General features: G+C 40.0%; 1 protein-coding gene across 6 annotated transcripts in view; it reads right to left on the reverse strand.

Moving 5' to 3' along the window:
• pigg (phosphatidylinositol glycan anchor biosynthesis class G (EMM blood group)) overlaps window positions 1-25042 on the reverse strand; it is a 213505-nt gene that overhangs the window by 103123 nt on the left and 85340 nt on the right. For all 6 annotated transcript variants that reach the window (XM_064341952.1, XM_064341951.1, XM_064341953.1 and 3 more), the window contains 2 exons: window positions 24272-24556; window positions 8932-9326 (listed from right to left, as the gene is read on the reverse strand). In XM_064341952.1, the coding sequence (XP_064198022.1) occupies window positions 8932-9326; window positions 24272-24556 (680 nt within the window). The remainder of the gene's footprint in view (window positions 1-8931; window positions 9327-24271; window positions 24557-25042) is intronic.

A 25042-nucleotide genomic window follows, 5' to 3' on the forward strand; every position in this document is an offset into this window, starting at 1 on the left:
ATCCTGCAAGTCCAAGATGTTAAATCTGTTCGCCAGCGGGATGAGTTTTGGTGAAGATGGGTGAGAGAGGCGCTTACTACTATGCTTACCCCCAGAGACCACGGACCAGGGCATCGCTTGGCTGGGAGTTGGGCTAGCCAAAACTTTCGGTCTAGTGCCCAGGTGGGACCACAAGTCGTGGGACTGGATAGAAGCAACCTCAGGACATGGAGCAGTGGAATTAAGTGGAAGCCAAGGCACAGTGCTATCCAGTTCACCAGCAGTGGCGGCGGTTGCAGGGCCCGGGGCAATCGAGTCGAGGAGGAGCTCGTCATCCTTTATCTGGTGAAGCACTGATATTCTTCCATCCAATTTGGTGATTTCTGATCCTGGTGGCGACACCTCTCACAAGCCGGCAGAGAGGTAAGTGGAGAAATAGTGGGTTAGAGTTCTTTATTTACCTTACTAATATTATATATCAAGTGACTCTCTCAGGTAGCAAGCCAGTGGCGGCCTCGATTTACACAGGTGTCGGCTTCACCCCACCGCTATCCTGGGGTCTCCGTAACTCGATCCTGCTGCTGCTTTTTTCTTTATCTTTGAAAGGCTGTATCCAGACACAGCGGCTATAATGGAGATTTCCACTGAAGTTCCAGCAATGGATAAATCCAGCGAGAGCAGATAATATAAAAGTATGAAACAGTAAAACAATAAAACGCAAGAAAATAAAACTATAAGAACAATATAAAATAAAATAAAAACGGTAAAAACAGTTGAAATAGTAAAACCGCGGGAGCTCACTTGTGTGCGTGTCCTCACAGCTCAATCTCACAATATCCACGTGTTGCCACGTCTGCAGGACTAGCATTCCAATTGTTGCCCATTTAGGGGGTACCTTATTTAAAGCTTTATAACATCATTTACGAACACCACAGACTTGAAAAGTGGCTTAATTGAAGCAAGACATTTGTACCATTTACAATACTAACTTAGATTAGTTTATACAGTTGAGGCCAAAAGTCCTACACACACAATGCCTTGTGATTATGGGGCATTGTGTGAAGATTGATGAGAATAGAAATGAATTAAATCAATTTTATAATAAGGCTGTAACGTAACAAAATGTGGAAAAAGTGAAGGGGTCTGAATGCTTTCCGAAGGCACTGTAGGTCATTGTTAAATACGGCATTAAAAAGCAAATAGCCTGTTATTCAACTAGATTATTATTATTATAATTATTATACCATAAGAATATTACTTAGACAGTTAAGAAACATTGCTTGGACTCCACAGCTGCAGCCAAGTCTTCCGAGAATATGACTAGGCCTGAGCTTTCTGTAACCGCCTTTTATCATAACATAACATAATATAACGATGAGAACAGGCCATTCAGCCCAACAATGCTTGCCATTTTCCAAACTAAATTACTGCTCTGATTACCTACAGACTAGATAATCTAATACTGTATCAAGCCTAGTCTTGAAAACCCAGAGTTTCTGCCTCTACTATGTGACCTGGCAGGCTATTCCACAAATTGAATACTCTCTGCATGAAAAAATTCTTCCTAATGTCTGTATGGAACTACCTTTTGTTTATTTCCATTTATGTCCCCTCCTTCTACTAACAGAACATAACCTGAAGAATCTCTTGTAGTTCACTTTGTTGATCCCCTTTATGAATTTCAAAGCCTCAATTAAATCACCCCTGAGTCTCCTTTTCCTAAGCATGAAGAGGTTAAGCATCTTAAGTCTTTCCTCATAGCTTTTATCTTTCATACCAGGAATCAATTTTGTTGCTCTTCTTTGAACTTTTTCCAGAGCCTTTATATCTTTCTTGTAGTACGGTCCCCAGAACTGCACACAATACTCCAAGTGTGGTCTAACAAATGTGTTGTATAAGATAAGTATAACCTTGGATTTATACTCAATACTTTTGACTATTTCGCCCAGCATCGTTTTTTACTGCTACAGCACAGTGCCTAGAACCAGAAAGGCTTTGATCAACCATTACTCCCAAGTATTTTTCAAACTGAGCACATTCCAATTTTGTTTTTCCCATAAAGTAATCCTGCGTAATGTTTTTATTTCCCACATGCAGAACTTTACATTTGGCTATATTAAATTTAATTTGCCGGTTTCCTGCCTACCTCTGGATTTTATTAAAATCTTCTTGGATTATTTTAGTAGCTTCCAAACTATTAGCTGGGCCTCTCAGTTATAAATGATATAAATGAAGAAGAGCAGTGGTCCCAGCACCGATCCTTGAGGGACTCTACTTCTAACACCACCCTGCTCAGATAATATCCCTCTTACTACTACTGTTCTTTGTGTTCTGCCAGTTCCGAATCCACTCTGAAATATGTCCTCTAATTCCTGCTGTCTTCATTTTACTAACAAGTCTCTCATGTGGTACCTTAGATTTCCAAAAGGCATTAGATAAGTAGATAATATCATACACCTTGTTATAATCAAAACACTTGGTAACTTCTTCAAAGAATAGCAGAAGGTTTATTAGACATGACCTTCCCTTACGAAAACCATGCTGGCTATCCCTTAGGATGTTACTATTTTCAAGAAATACTTCCAACTTGTTTCTATATAGATTCCAATAATTTACATGTGATGCAAGTTAAACTTACAGGCCTATAGTTTCCTGTGGGGGCGACATAGCTCAGGAGGTAAGAGCGTTTGTCTGGCAGTTGGAGGGTTTCCGGTTCGATCCCCCTGGGCGTGTCAAAGTGTCCCTGAGCAAGACACCTAACCCCTAATTTCTCCTAATGAGCTGACTGGTACTTTGCATGGCAGCCTTTCACTGTTGGTGTGTGAGTGTTTATGTGAATGGGTGAATGAGAGGCATCAATTGTAATGCGTTTTGTTTCTGTAATGTTTTGGATAAAAGCACTATATAAATGCAGTCCATTTACCATCCATCTGGATCAGTACGGTCCCCTTTCTTATATATTGGTTATATCGCTTCCAGTCCTCAGGTATTTCTCCAGTTTCTAAGGACTGTCTAAAAATACCTGCCAGTGGTTTAAAAATGATCTCAGCTAACTCTGAGTACTCTTGGGTATATGCCATCAGGACCTGCTGCCTTGTTTGGCTTTAGTTCAAGTAATTCATGCAGTACTTCTTTATCCTCTATTTCAAAATATGATAAGACTTTCTGAGTACTGAATATGCCTTCCAGTCTATTAGTAACCTCTTCTCTAGTAAAACTCTCAACAAAATAACTATTTAAAGCATTAGCAATATCTTTATTCTTAGAAAGCAATGCTCCTTCTTCATTGCTGATGTACCTGATATCCTCTTTGACTTTCCTTTTCCTACTACAATATTGAAAGAAATGTTTAGGATTACTTTTTGCATTTTGGGCAATTTGCCTTTCAAAGAGCCTCTTGGCTTAGTGTAGTTCTTTTTTAACCTTAGTACGCATATCACAATATTCAGCCTTATTACTCTCAGTGCTGTCATTTTTATATACCTTATACAATTTTTTTTTTTTCAAACTCTCCCATATGGCTTTGTTCATCCACTGGGGTTAGTGCTTCTTCAACTTACTTTTCCTTACCTTTGGAATAAATTTACTTTAAAGGTAATTTTATAACATCTAAAAATTCTTCCTCACTTTTTCCTTGTCCTGTCATCATTTCCCAATTAATAGCAGGGTAATTGAGTCACCCATAATAATAGTCTCACAATCCTGACAAGCTGGTTTTATTTTTCCAAAAAGCATTGAGTTCACACTACTGTCTGAAGCTAGTGGCTGGTAACACACTACTACCACCTTTTCATGTTCCCCTATGAGCTTTATCCAAATATCCTCACTAGGCACGAGCTGGTCAATTTTTTGGAATTTTCTGCACGGTAAAATTTTATTTAACATAGAGAGCTATGACCCCTACCTCTCTTACTAATGAGTTTGAATCCTTCTATATTATATTCATACCCATCCTCATCTCCAAGTCATGTCTCTGTAATCCCAACTATGTCATAACCGCCCCCCCATTTGTAGCAGCCTCAAGTTTCAAAACTTTATTTTTTATACTTCTAGCATTTAAGCAAAAGACATTTCAGATTATTACATCTACACATCCTCTCCTGTTCCCTCACCCCTCACCGTTGCAAGCCACCCTTACTACAACTTTGCTTTAAAAAGACTTAATTAGTGTTCACACTATTATAGGAAGCTTCCATCCTGGCTGTCTGCACTTCCCTACCCTTTTCACTTTCTGATCGCCCTGCCCCCAATTTCCTAGTTTAAATAATCCTGAGCTACCTTAACCACTTAGCGCACACTGCCTAGTGGTCGGCACGCCACCATGCCTGGATTATTCAACTCAGACATTCATTGCTCCTGCAACCGAAGTATGAGTTGAAAACAGAAACGCTTTGTTTTAGTTTCATTAGTAAACGATACAGTCTCATCTGCAACTACACCCCCCACCCTTGATATAATAGACAATATTGTCTATCTGGGCATTCATAAAAATATTATTTCACAAATTAAAAATTGTATTCCGTCACAGCAACAAGATAAACCCAACAGCCCTAAGATATGCCAATCCAGCAGTGAAAACGCTGCTAACTGAATAACGAAATAAACAAAACAAAGTTTTCAAAAATTATACCATGTCATTCTACAGTCAATATCGGGGACTAAATATTGAATAAATATACAACCTTACCAATGTTTTTACACGTAGAGATGTCCCTTTCCAGACAGAGCAGTCATATATTGTCTTGGACAATCTATTTGTGAAATATATGCTCATTTGTGAAACCTGGGTAACCTTCCAAAATAGCTGTGCGTAATACCACACGTTTTCGGTGATGTCGTTCATTGTATTGCAATCTGGCTTGATCGACAGTTAATCAATTCAACAGGTGACAGAATAAGCTTTCTAACGATGTATGTCTAATGTTACTTTTGGAATAGCGTTTTATAGCTCAGCATAACTGAAAGTTTTGTCTCATTATAGCTGCATTACCCATTCAGTCTGTGGTAGCAGTAAAAGACACTGTGCCTGCCAAAATTTTATTGATGACTTTCGTCGGTTCTTGGAAAATACTATTATTCTTGAGAAATTCTGAGCGTGGCTAAGGCATATGTTAGCTGACAGACCTTGCTGACATTGTTTTCTGGAGTAAGACAGAAGCAGAGAGAAATATATCATTGATTTACTGTCTCTGTCGCTATCTACTGAACGCAGATTAGATTTCATCATTACTATGTAAGTATTACTGCTCAAAATATGGGGTGTCTTTAAATAGGTTAGTGGTATTTTATAATGAAGATATTTCACACTGTAATGTAAGCGTTTGTTGGCAGCTTAGTAGTTTTTGTGATGCATGCAACAGTGATAACGTGAGAGGTGGAACATTGCCAAAACGTGGTGGATGGCTGAAAATTGTTTTCATGTCGTCCCATCCCCATACAAAAAAACATTAGAGAAATACATACGAGAGATAATTACACATTTAGGTACTGTACCGCATTGTGTGACAATGTTTTTGCATTATTTTTTAATCTGATATCAATGTTTCATCTTAAACCCTCATAAGGGGCTCATTTATATGCTTTATAATGGACAAAAAGCATTTTATTCATTTTTGGAGAGATTTTGGATATTTTTCTGGACCCCTAGATATTTTAGACCACTGTACTGACGGGAAGCTTGTAATTCCTACTTGAAAATGATGCGACAGTGAGTTTCTTGAGTCAAAACATTTGATTTGTAGTGAAATACATGAATATGTTGTGATTTATGAATTGTATGTTTCATTGTATGTATGTATGTATGTACCATTTATTGTAAAGCATCTTTGAGACCTTGAAAAGCGCTATATAAAATACATTTATTATTATTATTATTATTATTATTTATAGCAATGCATAATGTAGACATTTTGGATAGATTTGGAGACGCTGGGTACACTGCTTAGTTTTTGCTTCATAGAGCTTTAGTAATCCTACATATCCACCTTTACATTTTATGAACTTGTAGTCAAGGAGTTTTTGATCCAGGACATGTATAGTTTAACCTGCTGTATATATACAATCTCTCAGTATTTCATTGCAAACTAAAAAAGCAAATTCATTTTAGATTTTTTACCTAGAAAATTGCATTTGTGGCACTTTATTTCTTCCAAAATTATGAATATAAACTCATCTAAGTTGGTATTGTAAATGGGGCAAATGTCTTGCTTCATTTAAACAATTTTTCAAGTCTCTGTGGTGTTCACATCTGCAGTTATAAAGCTTTAAAGGTGCAGTGTGTAGGATTTAATGGCATCTAGCGGTGAGGTTACAGATTGCAACCAACTGAATACCCTCCCCTCACCCCTCCCTTTCCAACGACGTAGGAGAAGCTACGCTCGCCTGTAAGTTCCAAAAATGATGTCATCATCTACGACAGCATTGAGTAGCCAAGTGTCAAGTGATGAGGTTCCTTGATAAATGTATAAATTGTATTTAGTTATTTAGTCTGTAAAACTATAGGTCATAGCTTACAAGTAATGTCGTATATTAACACAATGCTTGTTTAGTAATGATTAGTCCAATAGACTTGCCATACTTTGAGTTGGTTGTACCACGCATGCTCAAAAATGTACCAGAGATACATGTCTTCATGTGATTGTACATTGCGCTATGGTTCCCAGTAAAACGTATTCCAAACATGTGCAGCTGTCTCGTTATTTGAAGGAAAGCAAACGGGGGCTGTACCACTGCTAATTTAAATTTTCACGCAAGTCCGAGTTTTCGCTCTATTCTTGTCATTTTGCGATTAGACTACATGGAATTGACGATGAGAAAGTAATCAAATCAACAGCAAATTGTTTACAACGTGTGCATGTTTTCTGCTGTTGTTGCCAGTTATATTGGAAATGTGAATGCATTCTGTCGCCTCGGATGTCAAGACATGAAAGTGAATGTTCGCATAAAAACATAATGAATGTTTTTGAGAGGATATATAAAACGGTTACAATCTGACTATTGGCCTGTTAGATCCTATTTGTTGCATAACAACGGTCCAAGTTCAACTACCAACGACAGTTTTGCTTGTCAACGGTAAAATATGCCCAAATGGCTGCAGAAGAATATTTCAATTTCAGGTGATTAAATCGATAAAAATCAATAAATACAAAAGTAACCATATATAGTCATTGTTGGTAACCCGTTGTATATAAGTGGAATAAACCCCTCCGGGCTGTCCCGGTTATTAGAAAATAATGTAGGCTACTTCGGTGGTAGTATGGGGTTACAGAAGAAATCATAGGACAGATAGACCGACGACAACGTCGCTTTTTCATACGTCAGTGGGCTAATTTGCCTAATCTTCGCGGGACTTTAGACCGCGGTGGAAACGCAGACAACAATGGGCTGAAGGAACCTTTTAGTTCCTTGAAAAGTAGTTCCTGGGACTAAAAGTTCCGGGTACTTTTGGTGGAAACGCGGCTATAGAAAGACATGATCCGTCAAAAAAACTATTACACTACTAATAACTAACGCTTACATTACATATGTGAAATATCCTCATTATAAAATATCATTAACCTATTTAAAGACACTCACTTTCAAAAATAACATCTATAACCGAAATACTTTGAGCGGTAATACTTACATAGTAATGATGAAATCTTATTTATAGAGATAGAGAGAGAGACAGTAAATCAATGATATATTTCTATCCGCTTCTGTCTTACACCAGAAAATGATGTCAGCTAGGTCTATCAGCAAACATATGGCTTAGCTATGCCCAGAAGTCCTCAATAATAATTTTTGGAAGGTACCCATGCATCACAAATGCGCATATATTTCACAAACGGATAGTCCAAGACAATATATGACTACTCAGTCTCTTCTTTCTTCTTCTTCATCTTCCAACCGGTGCATTCGCGCCACCCACCAAACGTAAAAACGCAAAAAAAAAAAAAAAAAAACACGAAAGGCCCTCTCAAGAGCTGTTTGTCCGTTCTGGGCTTACTGTAGAAACATGGCGGTGCAACATGGCGGCCTCCGTGGAAGAGGACCCGCTCCCTATGTAGATATAAAGGGCTCATTCTAAGGTAACGACAACACAACAATTCTTATTTTCATGGGATTATACACTAATTAAAATATACTTATGAATATTATATTCCATTTCTGCCAAGTCCGTTTTGTTAGATGCTACTAAATTCTACACACTGCACCTTTAAATAGGGTACCCCCTAAATGGGCAACGATTTGGCGCTAAGCGGTTTTTATTATCTTACTGTTTTTTTAATCCGTTTTATTTTATTCTGGTGGAGGGCAGGGGATTGGAGGGGGATTTTTCTATAAATTATGTATGGTGTATCCCTGTTTTATTTTGTGTTATCATTTTATTTAGTTTTCTTATTTCTGTAAAGCACTTAGTGCTACAGACTTGTATGAAAAAATGCAATATAAATAAATAAATAAATGAATAAATAAAGGAAACTGATTTTTAGGGAATTGTTGACATTTTTTTCTTGTTTCGCAAGCTATTTGAAATGTGAAAATTTCATAGCCGGTTTGCGGCAAGCTAGCGAACATGAATCTGAGCTTGCACTCAATAACTAGTTACAGAGGTCACTAATGGCCACCATTTGTTACCTTTAAATTTTATCTTGCTATTGAACCACTTCTCTCCAGTCTTTTTTTCTTACATATACAGTTATGACATGTACAACCCCATTTACACATACAGAATTTTGACTTCTAAAAATGGAGAAATGCTTTCACTGGAATTCATTTGAAATAATTTCCGAATACATGTACTTTATTACTCTGAATTCCACAGCCTTTGCCAGGCTAAATGGAGATTAGAATTAGTATCACAATGGTATTAGAATAGCATGCAAGACTTGCATCACAGCCCCAGGCCCTGTGCCCTACCTATAAATCCACATATCTATACCAAGTGCAAGGACAAGTTCCACAACCTACCTGTTGAGCCAATGGCTCAGGTCAGGCAGGTGCATCCACTGCACCCCAGTCTGGTTGAGAGACCGCAGGAGGCGGCAGCAGGCTAAGGTCAGCAGGGGTGTAGATAGTGCCAACCATTTATGGGAGCCAATGCCCTGCTCTGATATGGGAGACAGCAAGGAGGGGAGATCTTGTTTGGAGGCTAAGTAAGAGTCGTCATCACTGGAGTTCCTCCTCTCCCGAAAATACTTGCAGCAGACATCTTGGAAGATGACCAGACAAAGTGTGTTAATCATGAAGTACCAGGTCTGGTGTTCCTCCTCAATGAAGCTGCTGGAGCCCAGGCTGATCACATTACCCAGTGTCCCTATCAGAAGTAGCACATCCAGCTCTGAGAACCCAGAGCCATTCACGTTCTAAGAGAGAGACAGAGACAAGAGCAATGTTAAATGTATGCCTTTTACTTTGCCAAGAACAAGAACAGTACAAAAAGACAGACAGAAACTCCAGTCAATATTGTAACCTTTCTGACTCACAACTGATAGCACCCTCTTACTGAAGTTCCTAACTAGGTTGGCACAAGTCTATGGAGGGATTTTAGCCTATTCCTCCATGGAAAATTGCTCCAGCTCATCCATATTTGATAGTTTTTAAGCATGGACCTTAACCGTGAGCTCCCACCACAGATTCCCTGAATGGGATTGAGGCTTTCCACTCCAGGACTGATTTTGGTGTCCTTCAAAAATTCCAGGACTTTGATGTATGCTTAGGGTCATTATCTTTCTGAAAGACCCAATGACAACCCAATTAGCAATTTGCTCATTTCAAGACAAGATAGATATAGATATTATAGATAAACCAAGTCCGGTTTACTCTTTAAATCAGAGATGCGGTTTGGATTGTTTGCTCTTTTGATTGTTTGCTCAGTAATTTTCACGAACAAAATTGCTTTTTCCCCTTTAAAAACGACAGCTACTAAAATATTTGATAATATACTAGTTATCACTCACCGATTCTCAAACATTGCGGATTCTCTGTCCTTTACTGAACTCAACCACATCCTGATACAAGAAGCCAAGAAGACCGCCATTTTGCCAGCTTATTCCAATGCTTCACATATACATAAGTAAACGTAATCATGCCTGCTTCCCCGTTCTTTCCTCCTCTTTACCGGTCCTTTGCTGTAAGTGAAATATGTTTAGTTATGTGTTTTCTGCCATTAGTGGTACTTTCACTTGTAATAAATGTATTTATAATGCTAAACTGTTGGAAAAGATTTCTGAATTGGAAGTTTGCATCCAGACTCTTCAAGAAATTAGATGTAGAGAAAAATTCCGAGACTCCTTTTCGGCCCACCCGGATGTCAGCTCTATTTCTGACAAAGCGACATGAGAGTTTTTAAACCAGTGACTATATTAAATTGTATTCCTGGTGCTAGAGTGACCAACAAAAGCAAATCTGAAAGTGCTGGCTAAGGGAAAACATAAATAATACATTTTCCCAAATAGTTTTTCATGCCGGTACTAACAACGTCCGTTTGAGGCAATCGGAGGTCACAAAAAGTTATTTTGAATCTGTGTGTTTATGGCAAAGATGATGTGCCAGTCAATAACCTGCTCCGGTCCCTACCCTATTCGGTGCAGCAAAAAAATATATATTCACCGACCACTTTATTAGGTACACCTGTTCCAGCTGCTCGTTAATGCAAATATCTAATCAGCCAATCACGTGGCAGCAACTCAATGCATTTAGGGATGTAGACATGGTCAAGACAATCTGCTGAAGTTCAAACCAAGTATCAGAATGGGGAAGAAAGGTGATTTAAGTGACTTTGAACATGGTATGGTTGTTGGTGCCAGACGGGCTGGTTTGAGTATTTCAGAAACTGCTGATCTACAGGGATTTTCACAGGCATCTCTAGGGTTTACAGAGAATGGTCCGAAAAAGAGAAAATATCCAGTGAGTGGCAGTTCTCTAGGCGAAAATGCCTTGTTGATCTTTCCAGTCTAAGATCAGCGCATGTGTCTATAACCCACGCAAACTATTCTCCACCTTCTCTTCCGTCCTCATTCCCCCTCCACCCCCATCTCCCTCTTCCCTTTCAGCAGATGACTTTCTGGCCTCCTTTGAGGGGAAAACACCTCTACGAGTTGTAGAACAGTGAGGATAAATAATTAAAACCTGTCTGCCCTCACTAGTAGGCACAAAGGAATGCAGGAGATATAAGTATATTACCTCATGTGATGATCAAATGGTGCAAAAGTATAATCAGTCTCATAATTAATCAGTCTCATAAAATTAATTAACTCATGATTATGAATTTCAATATTAAATATTAAAACAATAACCAATGATATAAATTGTGTAGGTTCTTTGAGGTGGTAGGCTGTGACTACCCTAGCTTGGTTTGCTTCCTATCTTGCAGATAGGTCCAACCAGGTCACCTGGATGGGGTCTCTGCTCCTCATCCCCTTGTTAAAAGAGTCCCACAGGGATCTGTACTCGGGCCTCTGCTGTTCTCCATATACACTAAATATCTTGGTTCAGTTATTAATTCACACAGCTTCTCTTACCACTATTATGCAGATGGCACACAACTCTTCTTCTCTTTCCCTCTCTCTGCCTTACAAGTTAATGATAGAATATCTTCCTGCCTCGCTGACATCTCAACTTGGATGGCCAGCCAACACCTGAACTCAACCTCAACAAGGCTGAGCTGCTGTTTATCCCCTACAAGACCTCCCTACAATGCGAGCCCTCAATCACTGTTGATGGCACCATAGTGACTGCATCTCACTCTGCAAAGAGCCTGGGGGTGGTCCTGGATGACCAGCTGGACCTCAAGGAGCACATCAAGGAAACATCACGGTCCTGTAGATTCCTCCTGTACAACATAAAGAGGAGTCAACCACACCTGACAATGCACTCCACCCAGCTACTTTTCCAGGCAATGGTGACCTCCCGTCTTGACTACTGCAACTCCGTCCTTGCAAACCTGCCAGCTTTTGCCATACAACCACTACAGATGACTCAAAATGCTGCTGCCTGACTTGTCTTCAACCTTCCCTCGCCTACACTGCAGCCAACAGGATGGGCCCTGCCTACTTACAGGACATGATTCAACCATACATGCCAGCTTGACTACTCCACTCTGTGGCAGCAAGGCAACTTGTACCCCCTGCCACCTGGGTAAATGGTTCTCGCTTGTCCCTACCATGGTGCTTCTCCACCCTAGCTTCCCAGTGGAGGAACTCCCTGTTCCTCTATGAATCAATCCCTCACTGCCCATCTTCTGCCGTGCTCTGAAATCTTCAGACTACACCTGGGCTAAATCCCCCTCTTTCATGCTACATCTGTATGGTGGCACTTTATTTCTTCCTAAATTATGAATATAAACTAAGTTAGTATTGTAAATGGTACAAATGTCTTGCTTCATTTAAGCCATTTTTCAAGTCTCAATTATGCTCACATCTGGAGTTATAAAACTTTAAATAAGGTACCTCCTAAATAGGCCAAGATTGGCCAGATTTGGCATGTGTGCAAAGGGGTTAATTAATTCTAAAGCAGCTCTTTTGAATGAACTAATCACTGTTTATTTTCTTAACGTTTTATGTCTCACTGAACCATGGCTGAAAGAAAGAATTTTTCTTCTGGTTTCATATAGAGGCAAATCCCCCGTCTTTATCGGTGTTGCTACTATTTACAATGACCTTATTCATGCAATTCCAAATCCAGATTATAAATTAGATTCCTTTAAAGTGTTATTAATGAACCTTTTTCAGCCCAATGATGATAGGCACTGCCTTTTTTGTCAGCCCATTGTCTTAGTGACTATCTACAGACCTACTGGCCCATACTCTGGCCTTGTTCATGACTTTGAAGAATTCTTCTTTCACTTAGCTATAAACTATGACAAAGTGGTGATGTTAGGGGACTTTAACGTGCACTACGAAAATGCAGATGATCCTTTTACATCTGCTTTTTTGAATATCTTAGAATCCATCGGCTTCACTCAAATGTTGTTGGTCCCACACATAACTGCGGTCATACTTTAGATTTGGTCTTAAGTGTTGGTGTTGATGTCAGTGATGTTGTAATCCACCCACATAACCCTATTTTGTCTTACCATATTATTTTATTTTTCACCTAGCATGGAAAGAGAGTCTTGGTGCCTATAAGAATTCTCCCTGCAATGCAAGGTCTACTTACTATTTACTTAATCCCCAGTTCTTATTGAAAACAGTTGCTGATTTACCTAATAATCATGCAGCAACTAAACCAAAAATTCCAGCTTCTTGTAGCAGTAATGATTTCTTGACTTTCTTTTGCAGTAAGATAATATGAAATAGAGAATATATATCTGCTTCCACACTAGTCAACAACTGCTTTATCGATATCACAGACCTGCCTCCTAGACACATAGAACGAGTGGAATCCTTTACTCCCATACTTCTAAGTGAACTAGTCAAACTAGCTTCTTCTTACAGATGAACCACCTGCACTCTTGACCCCATGCCCACAAAGCTACTGAAGGAGATTTTGCCTGTTCTTAGCAAACCAATTCTTCATAATATACACTCACTGGCCACTTTATTAGGTACACCTTGCTAGCACCGGGTTGGTCTTCTGCTGCTGTAGCCCATCTGCTTCAAGGTTCGATATGTTGTGCATTCAGAGATGCTCTTCTGCATACCTCGGTTGTAACGAGTGGTTATTTGAGTTACTGTTGCCGTTCTATCAGCTCGAACCAGTCTGGCCATTCTACTCTGACCTCTGCCATCAACAAGGCATTTTCACCCAGAGAACTGCCGCTCACTGGATATTTTCTCTTTTTCAGACCATTCTCGGTAAACCCTAGAGATGGTTGTGTGTGAAAATCCCTGTAGATCAGCAGTTTCTGAAATACTCAAACCAGCCCGTCTGGCACCAACAACCATGCCACGTCCAAAGTCACTTAAATCACCTTTCTTCCCCATTCTGATGCTTGGTTTGAACTTCAGCAGATCGTCTTGACCATGTCCACATGCCTAAATGCATTGCGTTGCTGCCACGTGATTGGCTGATTAGATTTGCGTTAACGTGTGCAGTTTGCAGTTGAACAGGTGTACCTAATAAAGTGGCCGGTGAGTGTAGCTGCATGGCAGCAATGGACCGGGTTCCACTGAATGACAAGAAATGGGATGGACAAAACGGATCATAAAGGCTAAATTGTTTGATTAGTCCAGATATACATCTGGACCAAGTATCACCTCTCTAGGACACCGCCTTAGACTTTCTGTGCTTATTATAGCGCCCCCTATGGGCCAATCAGTGCCACTTTTGGTGTCAAAGATAGGCGTGGCCTGGACTATCTGTGGGCCAAAATGGATAAAAGTTACCAATTCTTAGATGAGTCATTGGACAAAATACAAGAGAAAATGCAAGGCATCATGGGAAATGGATTGTTTGCTATGGCCAAAAGTTGAAACGGCCGTATTTTCTTCAAATATCAAGATGTCATGTTTACCATCATGTTTCTGGCCGCCCTGACAAATTCCAAGTGGATGTATTACTGTGTCATGATTTTACAGAAAATTTAATTCCTTTGCAAAATTTTAAAAATTCATTGCCTAATTATTTCGCCAATTTTTGATGAATCACACTTAGCTTTTCTGAAACTATGTTCATGCATATCCCATGGACCTGCCCTGAAAATTTCGTGTCATTGTTCAGAATGTCCAGCTGCATATGTATATCAAGTTTCACTTTGCTAGGATAAAGGTGGTGGCAGCAATGAGCCTTTGACTTAGAATGCTTATTGTAGCGCCCTGTGGCCTGGACTATCTGTGTGCCGAAATGGACAAAAAGTTACCAATGTATGGACGAGTTATTGGACAAAATACAGGAGAAATATAGCTGCAAGCAGCAATGCGGGGCCCTACGAATATGTCCAATCCGGGTAAATACAAGGCGAAGGAGATAAGAGTCCAAGCGGCATAGATTTCAGGATTTTGGACAATCTACATACCCGTGCATGAGCCGATCCAACTTTCGGTTCATGAGAAACATTACTTCGAAATATGAATGTGTATTAGCATAAAGTGCTAACTTTGTCACGCCACAAATTACGCAATTTTTAACGAAAGACTTTTCCTTATCACCCGTGATGGAGAGAATACCCAAGAGTACACATGTGCGATGGTGACGGAATCAGATAAAGCGTTTATGAGAAGGTGAGTTTTAAAGCGTTATATTAGCATTAGCTTCCCGCAAAATTTCAAATGCCTGTAATTTCCTTGTTTTTTGAGATATCTGCAACTGTGCCGACATTGTACGGCATGGTAATGTCCTCTTAATGCCCAGTCCGTTTCAAGTCACTAGATTATTGTTTTAAAAAGTTATAAGCACTTGAAATTTGCATTATATTAGCATTAGCTTTCCGCCAAAATTTCAAATGCCTGTGATATCCTTGTTTTCTGAGATATCTACAACTGCTTCGACATGGTACAACATGGTAGTGCCCTCTTCATGCACCGTCCGTTTCAAGTCCCTAGATTATTGTTGAAATATGTTGTAAGCACTTGAAATTTGTGGCCAAATTTTTTTTTAAAATACCAGTTTCTCCACCATCTTGGAATGGATCTCTTAGCGGTTAACACCCTATAGGGAGACATGCACCATACATGTACATCGTCAATTTCAGACCAATCGGAATTACGATTTATTAGAAGAAACTTTTTATAGATTTTGCCAAATTTTCAATCTGCAGAAAAATCCATCGTGGCGGACTTTATGGGTTCTTGAGGCATATTTTTCCTCATGAGGAATGACACAAGTATACCTGGTTTCAGGAATTTGAAATTTGTGTTTTGAATCGGTTACTATAGCGCCACCTATTGATGAATCATGGTCATTCTTTCTGGCATAGTTACTCATGGTCTCTAGTTTCAACCTGGTAATTTATATCATTTTTGGTCAAGGACTTTTAGAGTTATTTGACCATTTCCAGGAAAAGAATAATAATAATAATAATAATTAAAGCCGCAAGCGGCGTTGGGAGGGGTCCAAGCATTGGCACCATCGCGCCCCCTATGGAGCGATTTTAAAATGGCTTTGTGCTCATGATCATATGCCTTCACCCAACATATCTACTGAATATCATGATGATCGTATAAAATATTGATGACTTATGGCCAATTTTGTGCTAAGAGACGCTGTCGGATGACTTAGTTACGTCGCCATGGATATGTCCTGGCCACTTCCCGTCAAGGCCTTTACTATGTCGTAACACTTAGATGGCATGTCGTAACACTTAGATGGTCCGGAGTGTATGCACAGCTGCAGTGTTTCTGCGCCGCAACTAAAAAAGGTGTCACACACGATACCAAAATTTTGACTTTGATACTGATACCAGGTTTAGTATTACGATACTCAATACTGAAATGATACTTGAAACTTAAACGATGCTAATTCGATACTCGGTACCTAACGATACTGAAATTACCTTAATAGATCAGAAACGTAATGTCCACAAGGGTTGACCTCATTTTCGAATTCATGGTTTATTAACAACCTGGTTCATTAACAACCTTCAAGTTGAAGCCTCTTCAACATATCAATAAGCATAGGCCCATAGTGTTACAACACTAAACCATAGAGAACTATATTAAATATATTTCAAAAATTAAACAGCTCTTTCACTTTAAAATAGATCTAAAAACTGCATGTTTCAATAACAACACAGCATCTTCCTATAATAAAATATTTACAAATTAAGCCGCGTTTCCACCAAAATTACCCGGAACTTTCAGTCCCAGGAACTACTTTACCAGGAACTAAAAGGTTCCTTCAGCCCATGGTTGTCTGCGTTTCCACCGCGGTCTAAAGTCCCGCGAAGATTAGGCAAATTAGCCCACTGACGTATGAAAAAGCGACGTTGTCATCGGTCCATCTGTCATATGATTTCTTCTGTAACCCCATACTACCACCGAAGTAGCCTACATTATTTTCTAATAACCGGGACAGCCCGGAGGGGTTTATTCCACTTATATACAATGGGTTACCAACAATGACTATATATGGTTACTTTTGTATTTATTGATTTTTATCGATTTAATCACCTGGAATTGAAATATTCTTCTGCAGCCGTTTGGGCATATTTTACCGTTGTCAAGCAAAACTGTCGTTGGTAGTTGAACTTGGACCTTTGTCATGCAACAAATAGGATATAACAGACCAATAGTCAGATTGTAACTGTTTTATATATCCTCTCAAACACATTCATTATGTTTTTATGCGAACGTTCGCTTTCATGTCTTGACATCCGAAGCGACAGAATGCATTCACATTTCCAATATAACTGGCAACAACAGCAGAAAACATGCACACGTTGTAAACAATTTGCTGTTTGATTACTTTCTCATCGTCAATTCTATATAGGCTAATCGCAAAATGACAAGAATAGAACGAAAACTTGGACTTGCGTGAAAATTTAAATTAGTAGTGGTACAGCCACCGTTTGCTTTCCTTCGAAGTTACTGCTAGCCGAGCAGCGAAGTGTGCCCTCCAGATGCGAAGCATGCACCATAAATTAGTCCATAGTCTTCCTGGTCTTTTTGTGGAATTGAAGAATGGCAGAGTAAAATTACGGCAGTCTGAAAAAGCTAAAGGTACGATTACTAGAATTAACCAGTTATTTTACCCTGACAAAAAGTGCGGAAGGTGATTTCCAGTTTGCTTTTACTGTATCACCAATGTGAATTACGCAGAACTACCGCATACCTCACATAACTGTATCAAACGTTTTGAGTCAATTACAACGGGCTAACAAAGAAAATCCGGAAGAAAATATTCAGCAACCGAATTAATCCGTTTGAATGTTTTAGTACGTAATATGCTGTCCCAGCACGAATGCTTATCATTTTATAAAACGAATACTAAAGCAAGAAAAGAACAGAAGAGCACACGTTATAATTCCAAGATGTTGGCAGGCTATAACCAAAAGTAGGCTACTGCGCCGCATAACATGCAAGTTTGATTTGAAGTTATTATGAAAATAAATTGGTTTGCGCCTGCATATTTTTAAACATGGCGCCTGAAAATAAACACAAAAAAATGCTGCGAGTACTCGACCAATCAGAAATGTTCAGCGCTGCAAGCTCCACCCAAAAGGTTCCTGTACTACCGAGCAGGAACTTTTTGGGGGGTAAAATAAAGCCCTCAAAAGGTTCCTAGTTCCGGGGTAAAGTTCCTGCGGTGGAAACGCGGCTTTAGTGAGTTACTTATTCCTTACTCTCCTCGAAGATTACTTTGTTCACAAGATGTTATGTGAAAATTCCATGTGTAACTAAAATTACAATGAGTGGTAGAGCCTTCTCTCATTGAGCTCCTGTCTTATGGAACAATCTCCCTACCTATGTGCATGCTTCAGACACTCTCTGTAAGTGCAGGCTTAAAACTTACCTCTTTAGTCAGTCCTATAGTTACCCATTCCTATAGTCCTATAATCCTGTTAAATGGTCATGTATAAGCACGGAGTCTATGAAATTAAACACAAATGTCTGGGCTTGGTAGAGAGCTTAGTGTTAAGTGTCAAGCTTGCATCAAGGGTGCGGACACGCTAGTTAGCTCAAGTACCAAGCTGGCCTTTATGGAGTAGACATGCTTGTTAGCTTAGCCTCAAGTGTCAAGCTGGCCCTAAGGAGTTGACACACTAGGTAGCTTAACATCAAGTCTCACGCTGGCCTTAACCTTATCGTTTCTCTTTCCGATGGGGCTTCCGCCCTTTATCTTACTCTGAGTTCAATTACCACTCCAGCCTGTTTCCTCAGCCTGAATCCACGGGATCACTCCAGTCCTGTCCTTCATTCCATGATCATGGACTGTGTCAGCCATGTTCCTCCCCTGCCCATGCCTTGACGTTGTCTGGAGCTCCAGATCCATCATCTGTCTTCTCTAAACTGCACCATTCTGAACTATACCATTTGGTTTTCTATTATTCCTGTTAGCTTTCACCTCAGCTGTAACCTGCTTAACCCATTTTATTAGCTGTCTGCTACTTTACACCAGCCTAGCATGTGGATGATGGGCTCCCCCTCTATAGCCGGGTTCATCTTGAGATTTCTTCCCATTGGGGAGCCTTTCTCACTGCCGTTGGAAGGTTCTCCCCCCACTGGGAGTTTTTTTTTTTTTACCTTATGTACTTGCTATTTGGGGATCAGGCCTCTGTTCGCTCTTTTTACTCTGTCTCTTGCCTTTCTACTCTGTAAAGTGTCTTTATGGCTGTTTTCTGTAAAAAAGTGCTATACAAATAAAATTGAATTGAAACCCAGCCTGGCAGAAGATTTCTTCACATTATCCTTCAAGATTTGAACATTATATTCTTTCTTCATTATCCCATACACCCGAACACAGATCCAGAATCAGAAAAACAGCCCCAGAGCATTATGATCCCCCACCATGTTTAACTGTGGCAAACATGTATTTGTAGAGATCTGGGGGTTCTTCTTGACGTCTCTGATGATTTGCCTCTCCAAGGTCTTTGAAATCTTGCACTTGTGACCACGTCTAAGTTTGTTTCTAACAGAGTGTGCCTCATTGTACTTTGCAATGATGCAATGTACAGCTGTTCTGAACACCAAAAAATGCTTGGAAATAGCAGTGTACACATGCCCTCTAAGGTGGGCATCGACTACCATCTTTTTGAGGTCCAGACTTAGTTCTTTGATTTTTGTCATTGTGAAATTATTGCTACACGCAATGTAAGAGCAATGCCTCTCAATCTAGCCTTCAAGTGCCACCAACTCTGTTAATTTCAGTCTACCTAGTTGAGTTTAATGTTGATTTATGGAGCAGGAGCTGATTGAGCCAATCAGGTCAGCAGGCTCAGGTGTGGTTTGAAAGCTAAAAACATCATTTTATTACTATTTTTCTTGGAGAATTCATTGCATTCATTTTCATTTAGCAGACGCTTTTATCCAAAGCGACGTACAAAAAGTGCATTTTCATGATCGTAGACAACTGCTGAACACGGGTTCAGTAAGGTACAATTACTTATTTTGTAAAGCTATTTCTAGCCGAGAACAAAGAACACTATCCTGGTCTAATATCTGCAAAGCCAAACTAGGCAGAAGAATAAGCTACAGTATTAGGACGAATACAATTTACCAAGAAGTGCAGGGATGGGGCAACATGTAACAAGTGACAGGAAAAAGGGTTTTTTTTTTTTTTTTTTTTTTTTTTTTTTTTTTAAATATATACAGCGTGGTGGTGGTTATTCTAGGTATAGTCTGAAGAGATGAGTCTTCAGGCCACGGCGGAAGATGAATAGTGAGGGGGAGGTTCGGAGAGGGACGGGGAGTTCGTGCCACCACTGGGGAGCTAGGGTGGAGAAGCTCTGTGATCCCTTTGGGCGGGTGGGAGGGGTTGCAAGACGCCCTGCTGCCGCAGAGCGGAGTGGTCGAGCAGGCACATAGAATTGAGTCATGTCCTGCAAGTAGATGGGGGCTGTCCTGTTGGCGGCAGTGTAGGCAAGGGTCAGGGCTTTGAATCGGATCCTGGCAGTGACCGGTAGCCAGTGAAGTGATCGCAGCAGAGGAGTGACATGGGAGAATTTGGGGAGGTTGTAGATTGCATTACATTACATTACATTACAGGCATTTGGCAGACGCTCTTATCCAGAGCGACGTACAACAAAGTGTATAACCATAACCAGGAACAAGTATGACGAAACCCCTAGAGAGAAGTACCGGTCCAAGTACAGGGAACAACCGCATAGTTCAACCTGGACCCTGGTGGTTAAACTGATTAACACTAACAACGAGAACGGCAACAACGCAATCTATGGAAAAATAAAAATAAATAAAAATACAAGTAGTCGTTAAGACTGGCGCATCAACTAAGTCACCTATTAAACAGCTGCCTAGTTACAACCCTAAGTTTAGTCATTTACAGGGGGGGAAGGGATGGGGAGAGGTGCAGCCTGAAGAGGTGGGTCTTCAGTCGTCGTTTGAAATGGGTCACAGTCTCAGCTGTTCTGACCTCCACAGGGAGGTCATTCCACCATCGTGGGGCCAGAACAGAGAGAAGACGTGTTCTGGAAACGTGTGGTGCACTTCAGAAAATAGATGGCATCATGAGGAAGGAAGATTATCTAGAAATACTGAACCAGAACCTCAAGACATCAGCTAGAAAGTTAAAACTTGGTTGCAACTGGGTCTTCCAGCATAACAATGATCATAAGCATACCTCCAAAGTTGTAACAAAATGGTTTAAAGACAACAAAGTGAAAGTATTGGAGTGGCCATCACAAAGCCCTGACCTGAATCCCATGTATTCACATGAGGCTAATAATTTTGACAGCCCCAACTTTCAATAAATGTGTTATATATGGCAATCTAGAGGACAAAAAAATCCAAAATGTATCAAATAGGGCCTTTACATTAATGAATGTATCATATTGTTTTATGAATGATGTTAACATTGGACAAGATTTTGGGAAAATGCTCAATTTCGCTTGGGGGGGGGGGGAGCTACTCATTTTGACATTGTATACAGTTGAGACCAAAAGTTTATATACACCTAGGCTAAAGACATTCAAACTCAATTTTTCACAACTCCACACATTTCATGTTACCATACATTTCCTGTGTTAAATCAATCATGGTATCTACTTTATTTCCATAAGAAGTCATTTCAAAATAATAGCTAAGAGACAGATTTATTTCAGCTTTTATGTACTATATCATATTTTTAGTGGGTCAAAAGTTTACACTTTGTTAGTATTTGGTGGCATTGCCATTTAATTGCTTAGCTTGAATCAAACACTTGTGGTAGCCTTCCACAAGCTTCTCACAATACTTTGCCGAAATTCCTCCTGACAGAACTGCTGTATCTCAATCAGGTTTATGGCCTCCTTGCTCAGACATGCTTTTTCAGTTCAGTACACAAATTTTGTATGGGATTCAGGTCAGGGCTTTGTGATGGCCACTCCAATACTTTCACTTTGTTGTCTTTAAACCATTTTGTTACAACTTTGGAGGTATGCTTATGATCATTGTTATGCTGGAAGACCCAGTTGCAACCAAGTTTTAACTTTCTAGCTGATGTCTTGAGGTTCTGGTTCAGTATTTCTAGATAATCTTCCTTCCTCATGATGCCATCTATTTTCTGAAGTGCACCAATCCCTTTTCTAGCAAAACACCCCCACAACATGATACTGCCCCCCCCATGCTTCACAGTTGGGATGGTGTTCTTTGAATTAACAGCCTCACCCTTTTTCCTCCATACATAGCGCTGATCATTACTGCCAGACAGTTTAATTTTTGTTTCATCTGACCAGAGGACACTACTCCCAAAGGCTAGGTCTTTGTCCTGGTGATCACCTGCAAACTTCACTCTGGCTTGTTTATGGCAGTCTTGGAGTAGGGGCTTCTTCCTTGCACGACAGCCTTTCAGGCCATGGGATGTAGGATTCTCTTAAGGGTAGATGTAGATACTTTGGTACTTTTGCATACAGTTGTTTGTACAGATGCTCGTGGTACCTTCAGTTGTTGGAAATTGCTCCTAAGGAGGAACCAGACTTGTGGAGGTCCACAATTTTTTTCTGAGGTCTTGGCTGAGTTGCTTGGATTTTCCAATGGTATCAAGGGCAAAAATCCAGTGACTCCTAAGGTAGGCCCTTAAATATAGCAACAGGTGCCAATTAACTCCCAATTAACTCCTAATTATGACAATTGGCCAATCAGAGGCTTCTAAAAAGTCATTACATCAATTTCTGGAATCCTCCAGACGGTTTAAAGAGACAGTCTGTTTGGTGTATATAAACTTTTGACCCATTGGAATTCTGATATAGTGAATTAAGCCGAAATAAATCAGTCTCTAATCGATCGTTTTAAAATGACCTCTGATGTGAACAAAGTAGATGACCTAACTGACTTTCCAAAAGAAATATATGGTAACATGAAATGTGCGGAGTTCTGAAAAACTGAATATCTTTAGCCTAGGTGTATGTAAACTTTTGGCCTCAACTGTACATGTCATGACCCATGTGTTATATGTTGTGATGTGTTATTTTAAATCTTGCTTTATTTGTGATCCTGACTTGTGATGTGGCATTTTATATTCAGTCTTGTGACTTTTGTGGTTATTGTAATGCAGAGAGGGGTGTGGCCCATAACACTCCACATCACTGTCCTCTTCAAATCTGCTAATTTTACCAAAGGAAGCCATCCATATCTTTGTCGCCACATGTAAGATTTCCCCACACAAAGGAACATCATCATCATTCGTTTGTATTTTTTATTTGTTTTTTAAATCCAACAGTGCATTTGCACCGTACGTGCAAACAGAACTTGCTGGCATGACAGGAAAACGTCCCAGGGGTGCACCTCTTTGATTCCACATAAGCTTGAAAGCTATTTAATTGTCACCAACGGTAGACCTACTTACCGATCCACCATGTTCTGTGACAAGTTCCAGATGAAAATGGGCACTGAAACACTAATAGTACGGGTAATCATAATATTGCAGTGCCCGTGGGCTCCAGAAATAAAACCCATTTCTTGTAGGTCCCTTCATTTTTGTGAAAATAAAAAAGTGTTTTGCTTTCTTCGCATTCAGAGAATGGACAATGCTTAGGCATTTTCAACTTAACTTGCCTTACCCGCACAAAAGTGGCAAGAGCGTCATTCACAAATTACATGTTGAAAAGATTTCCCTGGACTTAAGGTTTTTGTTACATAACAAACACCCAGTTAACCCCAGCCACTGAAAACCTGGCGTGTATCCAAGGAGGAAAGCAAGCCAATTTCGTCACAGGCTTTTATACGTTCTTTTATAAGAATAGTTTTAAAATAGTCCTTGGCCGTTTGTGAATGCAGGAAAGTATTAAAACGACACATCAGCAAAGAATTCACCGATTTCAGTTTTCCTGAACCTTCAAAAAGTTAGCAGGGGAATTTTGTGACTGAATTTCAAATTAATTTGGCTCAAGTATTGTTCTCAAAGTTTAGTTCCTATCTATAGTACTGATGGAAATGTTAAGTCTATTGTGGTGGACCTATGATGTGATAATGGTCATCTGAACAAACCAATGGGTTTTTTATGTTCAGCATAGCCTTTAGACTGGTTTATAGGAGATACATTCTAGTTGCACTCTCATCATCATCAATGCCACCTCCACATCAGGCCAATGTCACAAAGACTTCACAACACATCAACATGCGTATTCAATTTCCTCCCAATTCCCTATTTCACCATGTCCTTCCACCCTGAAGCCCCCCAATATCAACATATCCCTCTATAGCCAGTATCAGCATACAACTCTCCAAAGATGTCTAATATCAGCCTGAACCACTTCCCCGAAGCTTTGGCCCTGACTTACCTTGGTGCCAGTCTTTGCTCCTGAGGCAAGCTTTCTGCCAGCCATTGACAGAAGCACACACAACATGGCAGAGAAGGTGGTGATGGCAGCCAGTGCCGGAATCCAGGACAAATTGCACAGGTAGCAGGAGCTCCCGGCTGAGGTGCACACCAGCACATGGATGGAGCAGCACAGGAGCCAGAGCATGTAGAAGGGCAGGGAGAGTAGGGTGGAGGTCAGTGGGATCTCCACCTCTGCCCCACGACTCAGGGCTTCTGGCATGGCCAGAAGAAGAGCCATTAGCACCTGCAAAGCACACATTTACTTTTCATTCACCAGTTTACACCTATAATTACAAAATGGTTCATTTTTATTTAAGCATGATTAATGTAATCAAAGTGAATCATTACTAGAAAATGTTAATACTGCAATGTATTGCATTGACTGCAGGAGAACTAGGACCACAAATAAACTATTATTTCTTTCTTTCAGGAGGTTGTGTCTGATAATAGCTCCCCGGTGGGTCTTTCGTAAATGTTATGAGCTGTCAGATATCTCATTTTTTGAATAATGTATATGAGAGAGATTCAATCCACAGATTTCAATCAAACTCACTTAGCCAGTTTAAGGGCATATGCAATTCAAGCCAACCAGACTTATGCCCATAATGATTTGCCTTATTCTTACAAGGATTGAAAAACCAGCATGGAAGCAGGAGCTCTCTTAAAGGGACTCTGCACACATAATCAATTCCCAAATCATGCCCTCATTAAAAGTAAGACCAATGTCATA

Source organism: Anguilla rostrata, chromosome 7 (genome assembly GCF_018555375.3).
Source record: "Anguilla rostrata isolate EN2019 chromosome 7, ASM1855537v3, whole genome shotgun sequence".
Classification (NCBI taxonomy): Eukaryota; Metazoa; Chordata; class Actinopteri; order Anguilliformes; family Anguillidae; genus Anguilla; species Anguilla rostrata.